Below are 13,777 nucleotides of genomic sequence, written 5' to 3'. Positions count from 1 at the left end.
CCTGGTCTCCCCACCTCCCGGTGCATTTCCATACCAACCTTCCCCACCTCCGACTCATCAGGGGACAGAACCCACAAGGACACACACTCCAGAGAGATCTGCCCCAAAGCTCAAAGCAATAGCATCCTGCAGCGGGGTGACATTCCCCGCTCTGCCATTTGAGGCTCCACAATCCAGCCACAACCCCACGTCCGGGTTGGTTCTGGCGGCTGGTCCCCCTGGTGCACTAACCACATCCCAAACCCCTTTTAGCCACTTCCAGGACCCCCCACCAGGGGGCGTGCCTCCTCCACTGGATCTTCCCCATCTATGGCAGGGCCAGTCCCCTCGTGCTCAGAGCCTCTGAGGGGCCCCCTCTGAGGGTCAGGACAGAGTTGGGACTGTCTAGGAACTTCTACAGCAATTTGACAGTGGGATTTGATTTTCTTTTTCTTTTTTTTTTTGGTGAGGAAGATTGGCCCTGAGCAAACATCTGTGCCCATCTTCCTCTAGTTTGTATGTGGGACGCCTACCACAGCATGGCTTGATGAGCGGTGCTAGGTCTGCGCCCAGGACCTAAACTGGCGAACCCCAGGCCGCCAAGCACAGTGCGTGAACCTAACCACTACCCCACTGGGCCAGTCCCAGAATTTCATGTTTTCTGACTCTAATAACTTAAAAAATCGGGCTAGTATTTTGCACATCTTTTTTTTCATTTCCTTTTCATCGTACTTTACAAAAGCACTTGTCGACAACGGATCGGGAATCGAAAGCACTAACATGAACCTGGTCCTTCACTACACATCCCACGGGAAGACCTTCCGTAAAGCACACGGCCTGGCACACAGTAGGTGCTCAAGAAATGAGCGTCAACACCACTCGACGGAGCCACACAGACGTCTCTCTTGGGTCTCAGACGAGAAGGCCTGAGACGGGCAGGTCTCTCCGGTGGGAGGTGCGGAGGGGAACCCGGGCACACAGAGCGGCTCGAGGGGCTGCCCCAGCCCAGTTCCAGTGGGCAGACAGCGGGGGCCAGGCCCGAGGTGTCCCCTCCCGGCCTGGCGCTGGCCTCGGGGGTTCAAGTCCTGAGATGTCTGTGACCCTAAGACCTGAGGCAGGTGGCTCTTGAGGATTCGTGAACGTTCTAAGCCTGAGAGATGCCGAGGCTCTGAGAGCGATGGACTCTTTATGGAGCCGCAGTGTCCTTGTATGGCACACAGGGACCCGTCCGGGCCATGCTGGGACACTGTTTCTTTCTCCTTTGTTCTCTCCTCCTGTCCCCACCCTGCTCCCTGCTCCCCCACCTGCTGGCCTTGTTTTTGCCACAAAAGCTTGAGAACAAGTCAAGGGGCTCTGGACACTGAGGAAGGAACACGGGGAGAGGCAGGGGATGCGGAGGGTAGAGGGGACCCCAGGGGACCGGAGTCAAGCGTGGGGGGTGTGGGCTGAGCTGGGGAGCTCCCAGCGTGGGGGGCTCACCTTCAGGTCCCTGTGGACAATGTTCTTCTGGTGACAGTAGTGCACAGCCGATACAATCTGGGGGGGAAGGGCGGTTACTGGTGGCCCCCAAGCCCCTCAGCCTCCCTCAGAGACCCTGTGAACCCACCCACAACCGAGCCCCGGGGCCGAGGCCGAGACGCTGGGGCCTCCCACCACGATTCGGTGCCAGCAAGAAATGCTGTGGGACGCACAGCTCCACTCGGACACGCAGACGTGAGGACGCCCTCCCAGCAGGGCCGTCAGAACCACGACGTCAGGACCAGCCCCCCACCCCCGACTTTCACATCTGGAAACACACAGGACACGGCACACTTCTCGACACACGACCCTGACACAGCAGGGCTGGAGCCCCCACCCCCAGTACAGCTGCATCAGGCAGCTGGACAGTCCTGGACCGACGCCCCCAGACCTGTCTGTCCTCCTATGTGTGTGGGCAACCTCCTTGCCACACACCCAGGCATCTACACTCCTCCCTACCCACCTGGACATCCTCGCACTGCACATTCTCTTGTCCACAAACCTAGATACCCACACTGAGGCTCTCCTGCCCGCTTACACACCTGGCCTTCCTCACTGCCACACATCCGAAACCACAGGCCCTCCCACACACACACCTGGGCACCCATGAACTTGGGCATGCATTCACCTGGGCACGCACACACCTAGGCACGCACACGCCTGGGCATGCACGCACCTGGGCATGCATGCACCTGGACACCTGTGCACCTGGGCACCCATGAACCTGGGCATGCATGCACCTGGACTCCTGTGCACCTGGGCACGCATGCACCTGGGCATGCATGCACCTGGGCACGCACGCACCTGGGCACGCACACACCTAGGCACGCACATGCCTGGGCATGCACGCACCTGGGCATGCATGCACCTGGGCACCCATGAACCTGGGCATGCATGCACCTGGACTCCTGTGCACCTGGGCACGCATGCACCTGGGCACCCATGAACCTGGGCATGCATGCACCTGGGTACCCACACACCTGCATGCCCTCTTGCCCACAAACTTACATACCCACACCTGGGCCCCCTCACCCGCACACCCAGTCTGCCATACACACTTTGTCCACACATCTCCACACCTGTCTTCCTGGGCACCCACGTACCTGTGCCCCACACATGTTCTAATCCCCACTCCACACACACACACACGCCTTGGCACCCTGCAACTGCTGCCCTCTCAGCCACAGTCCTGCGCACTGGGTACCTCCCACCCACACATCCCACACCTGCACACCCGGGCACCTTCCCACCTGACCCTCTCGCCCACACTGGCACCTGCACACCTCCATCTGGATCTCCTCGCTGGTGGTGGGCATCCGCACACCCACGGGCACCCAACCCCCCCAAACCCGGCTGTAAGCCACGCCCCCAGGACGTTGGCCGCCCAGACCCACGCCCAGCAATCAGACCCTCCCGCGGGCCGCAGGCACCCGCCCAGCCTCGCCCACGGGCCGACCTGGCGGAACTTGGCTCGGGCCTCCTTCTCCTTCATGCGGCCGTGCGACACGAGGTAGTCAAACACTTCTCCTGCAGGGCAGAGGCTAGGGGTCAGGGAAGGCAGTGGGGGGGGGGGCCTGTCGGGGGCGAGAGGGGCAGGGGGCGGGGCCTCACCGGCACTTGCGTATTCCATCACCAGGTAGAGCGTCTTCTCGGTCTCGATCACCTCGAAGAGCTTCACTGGAATGACCAAGGGGAGGGGGGTGTGGGTTACTCGGTCGGGAGGAGCCCCTCGCCCTCCACACGCTCTTGGTAACTGTGTGGATGCACCCACGGCAGCACCCCTTACTCAAGAACACTCAATGGCTCCCTATGGACGGCAAGATTTTCCAAACTCCTCGGCCCCACTTTACCTGCTTTTCCACTCTCTCACAAGAATGTCAGCTCTCCGAGGCCAAGAATGTGTGTCTGTTACTGTGTCGCCAGGGCCTGGCACCCAGCAGACACTCAGTAAATATTTACTGGGTGAACGAGCGAACGGATGAATAAATCCTGCGGCCACATCCAGACAAGGCTAAATCCCGCTTTTCTGGATAAAGATCACGCTCTCTCTCCTCTGCCTGATGATAATGACAGTGACAACGGATGCTGCTGATGACAACAATCACACCAGCTCCCATGGCTCTGAACTGTGTTTTGCATGCACGATCTTATCCAATCCTCACATGACCTTGAAGTAAGCCCTCTTGTTACCCCCACTCCAGAGGAGGAAACCGAGGCTCAGAGAGGTTAAGTGACTTGCCCAAGGTCACACAGCCAGTGAACAGCGATACTGCTATGAGAAAACAGGTCTTTCTAACTATTATAACCACCAGTTCTCCCTTCCCCTGACTCTCTTTTTCCCCAAGTGCCCTGGCCGGCAGCCTCTGAGGCCACTCCCTTCCCCTCCTCACCGATGTTGGGGTGGTTTAGGCCCTTCATGATACGGACTTCTCGGAACAGCTGGAAGAAAGAAAGAGAAAGATGAGGGTGGTCGGTTTCAAGGACCCTGCGCCCAACCTCACCCCCACCCTGCTCCCTCTCCCTGCGCCTCACCTTCTGTAGGCTGCTGGGGTTCAGCTGTGTTTTGTCGATGATCTTGATGGCGACCTGGAGGTGGGAGATGGAAGTGGGAAAAGGCCATGGTTCCAGAGGCCCCCGAGCTGAGAAAGGTTCCCCAGCTCAGATCACCCTGGGATGTCCCTTCTTTGCCCCCACTCACAGAAAGCCTTACACCTGGGCCATTCCTACTGGATGGAGGCTCTCGGCCTCAGGACCTTTGCACATGCCGTTCTCACCATGACCCTTCCTTCTCCAGGGAAATATCCCCTATTCCACAGTGGTGACTGGGTGGGGATGCTCCAGGGGCCTGTGTGAGCGTGTGTAAGGGTGACCGAGACCATGAGGGGGCCCCTGTCTGAGGACATCTCAGACCATTCACCCATCACATCTTTGTTTTGAAGGCACTACTTGTGGAACAATAAATAATAACTGTAGCTAACATTTACAGAGCAGTCACATAGGCGAGACCCTGGTCCGTGGGCTTTACAAACGAGAACTCTTTCAATTCTCACAGTGTCTCCATATGGGCTAGGATTATCCCCATTTTATAAATGGGGAAACTGAGGCACAGAACTGCTCAGCTGCTTGGCCAAGATCACAAGGCTGGTAAGTCTGTGGGCTGGCGTTTGAACTAATGCAGCCTGATAGTTTAAACACTTAAACACTTGAAACTTAAAACTCCATATACAGTTTTGAAAGAACTTTGAGGTAGTCATTACAGGGGAAAAATCAGGAGGTTACTGAACTTTCCTTATACTTGTAGTGAAGTTTTTATTTTGAATTACACGCTGGGGTCAGAGCACAGTAAGTTTTTCAGCAGTGAGGGGCCTTTAAAAGTCTTAATCAGCTCTAAGTCTATAGTTTTCCTAAAGGGTTTTGGGGCCACCCCCAAACCCACTGGATTACAGAATTCTTCCCCCGCGAGGCCCTGTTTCCTCAGAAGCTGGTCCCCCTGGAAACCTCTGGAATCACGTTCAAGATCCACATAAGGGGAATGACGTGTTCTTTGTGGGGGAGCGGATCCCCAAGCTTTCCTCATATTCTCACGAGTGGGTTTTTAATTTTATCAAGAACTTCTCATGCCAGTATTGGGCCCGATCATATGGTTTCTCTCCTTGAATCTGTGAACGTGGCAAAGAATGTGAATAAATTGTCAATTTGAAAAGAACTGTGTCTTCCTGGGAGAAACCCAGCCCTGTCATCGCACAGCTTTCTTGAACGGATGGGCCAGACTCTATGTGCCGAGATTCTGTTTAAGATTTTTGTATCTGCGTCCGTGTGTCAGGCTGGCCCGTGAGTTTATTTCTCATCTGGTTTTGCTGTCATCGTCGAACTAGCACCTGAAATCAGGTGGGCAGTGAAAAATCAGGCTTTTTTCTATAGCCTCTGGAAGTATTGGCATAAAAGTGGAATGTCTGGGAGGATTTGCCCATAAAACCACTGGGGCCTGGTGTCTTTTCTGTGTATGGCGTGGACAGCGTGAGGGCAGGAGAAATCGCTCCAGTCGCTTTCTCTAAAATCAAGGAGGGAGCAATGGAGTCACGAACTCATCCACCATCTTTTTCTCCCGTTAAGTGTGAATCAGAGGCATCATATCTATGTTACAAGGTCCCTGTGGGCCCCGTCTGCAACAACGTTGCCACCCTTGCCACAGGCGCCTGCTCTGGCAGGGGAAGTGGCGACTGTAAGATAATGTGCAATTGAGAACTCGAATAAACCTGTGTTCTCATTGCGATCACTGCAAGATTTGATGGACCCAAAGTCCATCATTAAAACAGGGAGGTGGCCCAGGTTATGACACCACAGCCACGTCAATTTCTAGAAACAACGCCCGACTCTACCTGGGATCGGAGATTTCCCCACAATTTCAGGGCTGTCTGAAATTGGTTCTCCTCTCCCACGAGGGTGGTTCTGGAAAAATCTGAGATGCTCTGATCTGTCCCAGTGAGAGTCAGGGACTTCCCTGAGGTCACCAAGCACGGTGAGGGCCAAGCCCGGCCCCCCAGTCCCCTCAAAGCGCAGGATGCGGTCCTGAGCCTCGCCCATCCCCCACTCACCTCCCGGCCGGTGAGGATGTGCCGGGCCAGCTTGACTTTGGCAAAATTGCCCTTCCCAATGGTCCTCAGCAGGCGGTAGTTGCCCACGTGGGGCTGCTCTTCCGGACAGGAGGCGATGGAATTTCGGCAGCGGGCGCCCAGGGAACGGCTGGACCAGGACGGTCCCTTGTCCGAGGAACGGCCGCTGCCCAACGTGCCATGCTGGGTGGGGGAGACAGAGTGTGAGCGGGGGGCACCTTGGGTGGCCTCTGGGGCTGGGGACAGTTAACTCAGCCACGGCCACTGGCCCCTCGGGGCCCTTTCCAAACCCAGGCCGGAGGGAAGCACGATGCCCTTGGGTCCCCCATCTCTCTCCATGAAAACACGCCTCTGAGAACAGAAACCCGGGGCCCCCCCACTCTGCAGCACCCAGGGCCCCAGCAACAGGCATCTCCTTCAGCCCTTTCTGCCGTCCGTCCACCCCCGTCCTGGGACCTCCATCGGCTCCACCATATTTTATCCCAAATGCTACTGCCATCAAGCCCAAGCCACAGTGACCTCCATCTGGACTCGATGCTGCAGCCCCACACGCCCGCCCCAGGGCTCCCTCGCTGCTATCAACAGCCACTGTCCCCATCCGGCCCCCAGTTCTGCTCCAAACCCAAACGTCAATATTCTCTTCCCAGTTTACAGCTCTCATCATTTTATTCCAATCCTATTGCCCCCAGTGCGACTCGAAACATTGTAACTCTGACACAGCCTTTCTAGCCCCACATGGTCACCCTCCTACTGTGGGAAACATCGTTGCTTCCTCCACTTGCCCTGCCACCCTGTGCAACAGCGCCCGACCCGCCGGCTCCCACGCCATCGCTCCTCTCTGTCCCTGACGTTCTGTTCCTGCCGCCCCGGCCCTCCTGGGCCTCTCTCCCCCGCAGGTCACCTGCCTGCTCCAGGCTGCCCTGTCCTGATTGTGAGCCCCAGGGACCGTGCCTCCCTTTCAGCACGGGGGCCCAGGATGTGGGCGACAGAGGGAGCCAGAGGCCCCAGCCCAGACGGCTCTGCTCAGATGCTGCCCCTTCCCAGGGCCGGGGGGCGGGTAGGGGGGGAGCAGAAGGACCAGGGAGCCGAGGAAGAGGCGAGGCCAGGTAGGCGACGAGACGAGACCCCACGGCTGCTCTGCACAGGGAGTCTGCCAGGCCACTTAACCGTGATGACGACCAATACTTAACGAGCACCCGCCATTCACTTAACGAGCACCTGCCATTCACGCAGCATCATCCCCATTCTAGAGGTAGGGAAACTGAGGCCCAGAGCGGGGATCTGAAACCAGTTTACCCCGAGCTGATGCTTTTTACCCTCCCCACACCACACCGCCTCACACGGCCACATCCTTTTTGTGAAGCAGCGTTTATCACGTCTGAGGCCGTGTTCCCGCTAATGTCCGTCTCCTCTATGTTTAATCCCCACAGAAGCCCAGTGACAGCGGCACCTGCACGCTGACCTTCCCAAGGAGAAACTGAGGCCTGGAGAGGGAAGGGGCCAGGTCAAGGTCACACAGCTCATTCACAAGGGACACAAAGGCAACCGCCGCGGCAGACGCCCTAACCACACGCCTGCCATGCTCTGTGCCCTCACCCTGGCCTCCGCTGGGGGTCCAATGACAACCCGTATTCTCCAGACAGGGACCCCAAGGCTGATGCAGGGGAAGTGCCTCGCCCAGCGTCACACGGCAGGTGGAGCAGAGGGCCTGGGATTCGAACCTGGGCCTGCTGGTTCCTGAGCACAGAGCTCTGTCCCATTGGGCTGCCTGCAACCCCAGGCCTCCTCCCAGGGGACGGTGGGGAGGGAGGCGGAGGTCCTGGATGATAAGGCCTCGGATCCCCAGCGAGATAAGGGCTTAGAGGAGAACTGCCATCAGGTGGCACCAAGGGAGCCACCTGGGGGTGGGCTGGCACCCCACTGAAGGCAGCATGGCTGAGGAACCCCTGCAGGGGGCAGCTGGGGCAGTGGGTGACAAAGCCCCCAGGGGCCGGGGGCGGGAGCTAAAATTGGCTGGCACCACCAGCTGGCCTGACTCCCTCCCGCCCGGCTGGCACCCCAACACCGGGCCTGTTGCTAAGGAACCTCCAGAGAGGCTGGGCAGTGGGGGGCCTGGAACTTGGGGTGGGGGAGCACGACCCCACCTGGCTGTCGTCATGGTAACCAGCCAAGAGGGAGGGGGCTGAGACCTCAGACTCCAGAGGGAGAGAGGTGAACCCCCACCAGGGCTGGCAGGGAGGGTTTCCACATGAGAGTCGAGTCGGGAGGAGACAAGGGCATTCGCTTCCTCAGTTAGGGTCCTCAACTCCCCACCATGCACCGATCTGAACAACCAGAGAAGGAAGTGTTCATGAGCTCCATTTTACAGATGAGGAAACCGAGGCTCAGAGAGGTGAGGTCACTGGCCTGAGGTCACCCAGCTAAGGAGGGACAGAAACCAGATTTGCATCCATGCTTATCTAACAATCAAAGGAACAATAATAATAAGTAATAACAACAGCAGACACAATATTCCTGGCCCTGTGCCTCTTAACTCACAGAATCTCCTTGGCTCCTTAAAACATCCCTAACAGGCGGTGCGATCATCAACCCCATACAGAGATACAGAAACTGAGGCTCCAGTGGGGAGTGGATCTGCGAGCTCACGCTACAACGGATGACAACCCAGGCTGAGAATGTGACTCATGGCCACAGCCACAACAGCAGCGACCGTGTGTGGAGCGCGTCCTGCGGGCCAGGCGTCACCGGTACCATCTCGAGTAATTCTCAGAGGGACCATCCTCCTTTTCCAGGACGGGAAACTGAGGCTCAGAGAGGGACACCCCATAGTCTGAGGACACAGTGCAAACTGGCTGGTAGAGCCAGCATTTGAACCCAGGTCTGTGGGCTCCCTGGCACTTCCTGTAGTGACTGGGGGGAGCGGGTATCTTATGGGAGACTCCAAACAGAGCTGGCCTAGGGCATGCTGGGCAGCGGGGAGGGGGGCATCTCTGGGGGAGGGGGGTCCTGCAAGCAGAAAGGGCAGAGATAAATCTCTTTGGTGGGGATCTGGGGTGAGGGTGGCCGGTGGGGGGGCAGGGACCTGGCAGAAGGCCTGGGGGAAAAGGGACAAAGACCCCAGGTGGGGAGGAGTCTGGCACTGGTTGGCAGGAGGGTCTTTAGGAGCACTGAGAGTAATGAGAAACCAGGGAAATATAGGGTGAGTCTCCCCAGGATTGTTCTGGGCTGCGGTGTAGGCACGGGGCCTGGGAACAGCGGGCAGGGTCAAAGCCACAGAGCAGTGGAAGTCGGGGGCCAAGGATCCCTGGGCGGGGGCCTGGGTCTTAGGAAACTCCTGGAAGTCAGAGGAGCAGTCCTGGGAACCTGAGGAAGTGCAGGGGCCTGGAGGTCCTGGGAAGGGGCGGCCCACAGGAACACAGGCTGAGCCTCACGGGGGTCACGAGGCCTAGAAACTTGGAGAAAAGGCTTCCAGCAGACAGACCCCCAGAGAAGAGGACTTAGAGCCAGCGCCAGACCAGAGGCTTGGAGGCTTCTGGAAGAAGGATCAGGGGCCAGGCCTTGTGATGGCCTCCAAAGGTGAGGAGGGGGCTTCCCCTGGAAGCCAGACCTCCAGCAAGCAAGAGGGAGGCCCTGGGGCGGGGAAGGGGTGGGGGCCGGGAGGTTTAGGGGGAGAGATGGTGCCCAGTGAGCAGGGCACTGGCCGAGGACGGACCAAGGGGTTGGGGGCATGGGGAGGGGGCTTGCCTGAAGGTGAGTCGATAAAGGGAAGATGAGGCCTGGAGTCAGACTGGTCCAGGGCCTAGAAATCCGAGACTGGGCTGGGCGCCTGGAAGTTGGAGGCCAAAGCTTCCTGGGAGAGGAAGAGACCAGACAGGGTCTGGGGGGGAGGGGGGGCGTCTGGGGGGCCCGGGATGCCGGGAATGCAAAGACAGGGCAGCTGGGAAGATGGGGACCAGGCCGGGGAGTGGAGAGACCTTGAACAAGCCGGAAAGGGCCCTGGGCCCAGGAAAGGGGGAAAGCGGCTTCCTGGGAGGGGGTGCCCGCGGGAGCCGGGAGCGGCCGGGAGGGGCGGAGGGATGCGGGGAGGGGGCTCCTGGGGAGCCCGGCACCGTATCCAGACCGGGGAGGCCGGAGCCGGAGGCAGGAGGGGCCAGGCCTTCCCGGGAGAGGGCCAGGGCCGGGCCTTGGGGTCAGGAGCCCCGCAAATCCGGGAGGGGGCGAGCTGTCGGATGCGGGCAGCCGGGAGGGGAGGGGGCTGGAGAACACGCCGGAGGAGGGAGGGGCTCCCGGGAGCCGGGGAGGGGGCTTCCTGGAGGGGAGGGACCCGAGCGGAAGCGGGCTGCAGAGGGACGAGAGAGGGGTCCCGGGAGAGGGGCGCCCCCAGGGGTCGGGCTGGGCAGAGGAGTGGGGGAGGGTCGAGAGGCCTGGAAGTCCGGGCGGGGGTCGGGAGGTGGCCGGCCGGACCGGGCCCCAGGAAACGAGGGAAGAGGCTCGCTCGGCTGGGAGCACGGCGGGCGGCCCGAGGGGGTCGGCAGCTGGACCCGCCGGGGCTCCCCAAGGGGCCGAGCCCCACTCACCGTGTCCGAGTTCCGATCGTTGCCCGGGGCCAGCGCCGTCCGCGAAGACATTTTCTCCGGGTCCCGGGGGACTGGGCGGCCGGGTGGGGGGGGCGGGGGTCCCGGGGTCCCCACTCTTCCCCTCCCCCCCCGCCGGCCTGGGGACGCGAGCTCAAAAGCTGGGCGCCGTGGACACCGGGGTTCGCGCCGCGGGAGAGGGGGCAGGACGGGGGAGGGAAGAGGACGCCGAGGGTCCTAGTGGCCCCGCGCACTCGGGGCCCGGGGCGCCATGGGGGCGGCGGGCAGGCGGGCGGGCGGGGGCCGGGGAGGGGGCGCGGAGCCGGCCGGGCGGCGGCGGCGGCGGGGCCGCGGAGGAAGGGACGTCAGGGGGAGGGGCGGCCGGGCGGGGCCGCCGAGACCCCGCCCCCTGCCGCCGGCCCTTAAAGGCGCAGGCCCGGGCCGGCCGGGGGCTCCGGGGGCGGAGGCAGGTCCGGGCGCGTCGATGGGGAGCGTGTTCTCACAGGAGGGCAGAGGCTCCCCGGAAAGGAGAGGAGGAGAGAGACGCCGCGGCAGCGCGCCAGAGACGCGGAGAAGGATGTTGACAGACGCAGAGATGGAGAGACGCAAAAAGAGAGACAAAGAGATAGAGGGAGGGAGGGAGAAGCGCAGAGACACAAAGAGATGAAGGGAGAGCCAAAGGGCAGAGACAGACAGGCAGAAAGAGGGAGAAACGAGGGGAAAGAGACACAAAGAGACGGAGGGAGAGACAGAAAGAGACAAAGAGATACACAGAGACGCAGAGACCTGTGAAGAGAAAGCAGATAAAGACACGGGCGGAGAAGCCCCTGGAGGCAGGACAGGCCACCCGCGCTGTCCACATCCTCCCTCCCAGTCCACCGTCTCCCCAGTCCTGGGGCCCAGGGAGCTCGTGGGGACCCGGGGCTAAGGGGGGGGGGAGGAGATGGGGTGCCGGGCAGGGCCACTGCACCTCTAGCCCAACCTCTAGCAATGCTACCTCCCAGCTCCCAGAAAACTCCAGACCCCAAGGTTGTGGGGGTCTTCTCTCCTCTGCCCCCCAGATGGAGTCTGAGGCCTCTCTCTGTCCAGCTGTGTGACTCGGGGCCGGCATTTGCCCTTTCTGGGCCTCAGTTTCCGAGTCTCTGAAGCGAAGGCGAGGACCCACATGTTGCCTTCCTGGCAGGGCTGAAGCAGGCACCAAGGACCCCTGTGCAGGTATGCATTCACCTGCAGGGCGAAATGAGACCAGAGAGAGTGAGGGCTTCGCTGAGGTCACACAGTGCTGTGAGGACCACCCGTGCCCTCTAAACGAGGGTGGGATGAAAGAGAGAGGGACATGCACAGCCCTGGCTCCAGAATCCCACAGCCCTTAGCTGGGATCCACGCCCTGCCCTTGTCTGTCTGACCATCTTCCTGAGCCTCAGTTTCCCTTCCTAAAAAACAGGTGTGATGCTATACCAGGAGTGTGCTGGACTCCAGCGAGCTGTTAAAGTCTCAGGAATTTTGGAACTGGTTGTTCAACAGCCATTATTAAAAATTAAATTATGCAAACATACAATTAAATTATATGCAAAACAAAGGTAATAAATATTCATCACATTCTAATACTTTCGCTACGTATGATTATTACCTGTGATCCCGAGTTTCTTTACGTCTATTGTATCTGCACAGTGAAGCTACGATGTAATGGACCCCTGCGCATCTTTTTTCCCGGAAAAAAATGCGTTCAGTGAGGTCACCTCGGTACTTGAAATTAGCCCTGGTGGGGATATTCACACCACAGAAATTGTCAAATGCCGCCAAGTCAGGGTCCCCACTCTCTCCCCGCGGAGAGCTGGCTGTTAAACATTTCCCAGCACATTTCTGGGTGATTCTACCGGCTCCGTTGACTCACTGAGGCTTCCTCTGCGCCAGGATGGGAGCGCTTCCTCCTTCCCGCCGCCCCCTGAGGCTGGACCAGCATCATCAACCCCACTTCCAGATGGGGAGAGAGATGCCCGAGGAAGAACATCCACCTTCTCTGAAGTCACACAGTGGGTGAGCCGCAGAAGTGGAACTGGAACCCCAGTGCCTCCCAACTCCGAACTTGGGTATTAACCTCTCTGATTTCCCGTCCCCGAATGACAATAGGAGCAATCTCAGCCTGCAACAAATTAACCAAACGACGGAAGGCAAGCGCTTCACATCGCAGCAGATTCGAATTTCGGGAGTTGGGGACATGATCACGATTATTTAGCTGATGGGGCCCCGAGGCGTCTCAGGGATGGGGCGAGGCAGAGAAGGAGGTGTTCAGGATGGTGTCCCAGAAGCTTTGAGAGCTCAAGGGCTCTGCGGGTGAGGGGGTGGGGTCTTGGGGTGGCGTGGGGGTGGGGAGCGCCGAGTGACCCCAATCCCTTCCCAGCCCCGGAGCTGGGAGCTGCGGTTCTCCCGTCTACCACACGGGGGCGGCAGATCGCCTCCCTACTCAACGCTCGCCCACCAGGCTTCAGGGCCCACTCTGGCGCCCCGGTCCCAGTGCCCCGCCCCCCACAGTCCGACCCCATTTCCCAGATGGGAGCACTGAGGCTTAAAGGGGGGAGGGTACAATATGGATGACCCTTGAAAACAGTATGCTTAGCAAAAAAAAAAAAAAAAAGCCCGACACAAAAGCGCCCTGTTTGATTCCATTTCTATGAAATGTCCAGAATAGGTAAAATCATGGAGAATTATAGTAGATTGGAGGCTTCCAGGGGCTGAGAGGAGAGGGGAGTGGGGGGCACCTGCTCATGGGTTCCAGGGCTTTCTTTTGGGGCTGATGAAAACGCGGTGTTTGCTGCGACCTTGAGAATACACTAAAACCCACTGAACTGTACACTTTAAAAGGGTGAATTTTACAGCATGTGAATTTTATGTCGATTAAAAAATTAAATTAAACATAAAGAGGGGGAGATCCGACAGTGGTCACGGCCCATGACAGGCCGCTTGGATCCAGCCTGGGTGGCCTTCTGATTACCAGGGTCCACACCGACCTGGGGGGGACAATGCCTGTCCTGCGCCCCCCCCTCTTGGCCACCCAACCCTCCCCTCCCCCACGACCCATTGTCTGGCAAATCC

At 59.3% G+C, this 13,777-nt stretch overlaps 1 protein-coding gene and 1 long non-coding RNA gene across 3 annotated transcripts in view; one reads left to right on the top strand and one right to left on the bottom strand.

The window, feature by feature from the left end:
- The window catches only part of MARK4 (microtubule affinity regulating kinase 4), a 30,175-nt gene extending 19,311 nt beyond the window's left edge, over positions 1–10,864 (bottom strand). Inside the window, exons 1-7 of one of the 2 annotated variants that reach the window (XM_044759093.2) lie at positions 10,688–10,864; positions 6,093–6,293; positions 4,030–4,083; positions 3,888–3,936; positions 3,109–3,174; positions 2,954–3,024; positions 1,459–1,515 (exon numbers count right to left, since the gene is read on the bottom strand). In XM_044759093.2, coding sequence (XP_044615028.1) covers positions 1,459–1,515; positions 2,954–3,024; positions 3,109–3,174; positions 3,888–3,936; positions 4,030–4,083; positions 6,093–6,293; positions 10,688–10,738 — 549 coding nt within the window. In that variant the 5' untranslated portion in view covers positions 10,739–10,864. The remainder of the gene's footprint in view (positions 1–1,458; positions 1,516–2,953; positions 3,025–3,108; positions 3,175–3,887; positions 3,937–4,029; positions 4,084–6,092; positions 6,294–10,687) is intronic. The other variant, XM_044759091.2, reaches the window with a different exon arrangement.
- Positions 9,454–13,302, top strand: LOC139042209 (uncharacterized). The gene is made up of 3 exons (XR_011498685.1): positions 9,454–9,686; positions 11,746–11,899; positions 12,599–13,302. It is a non-coding gene; the product is annotated as an uncharacterized lncRNA (long non-coding RNA).
- The last annotated feature ends 475 nt before the right edge of the window (positions 13,303–13,777 follow it).

This window comes from Equus asinus, chromosome 26, assembly GCF_041296235.1.
Source record: "Equus asinus isolate D_3611 breed Donkey chromosome 26, EquAss-T2T_v2, whole genome shotgun sequence".
NCBI classification, from domain to species: domain Eukaryota; kingdom Metazoa; phylum Chordata; class Mammalia; order Perissodactyla; family Equidae; genus Equus; species Equus asinus.
This window is presented reverse-complemented; position numbering and strand designations above follow the sequence as displayed.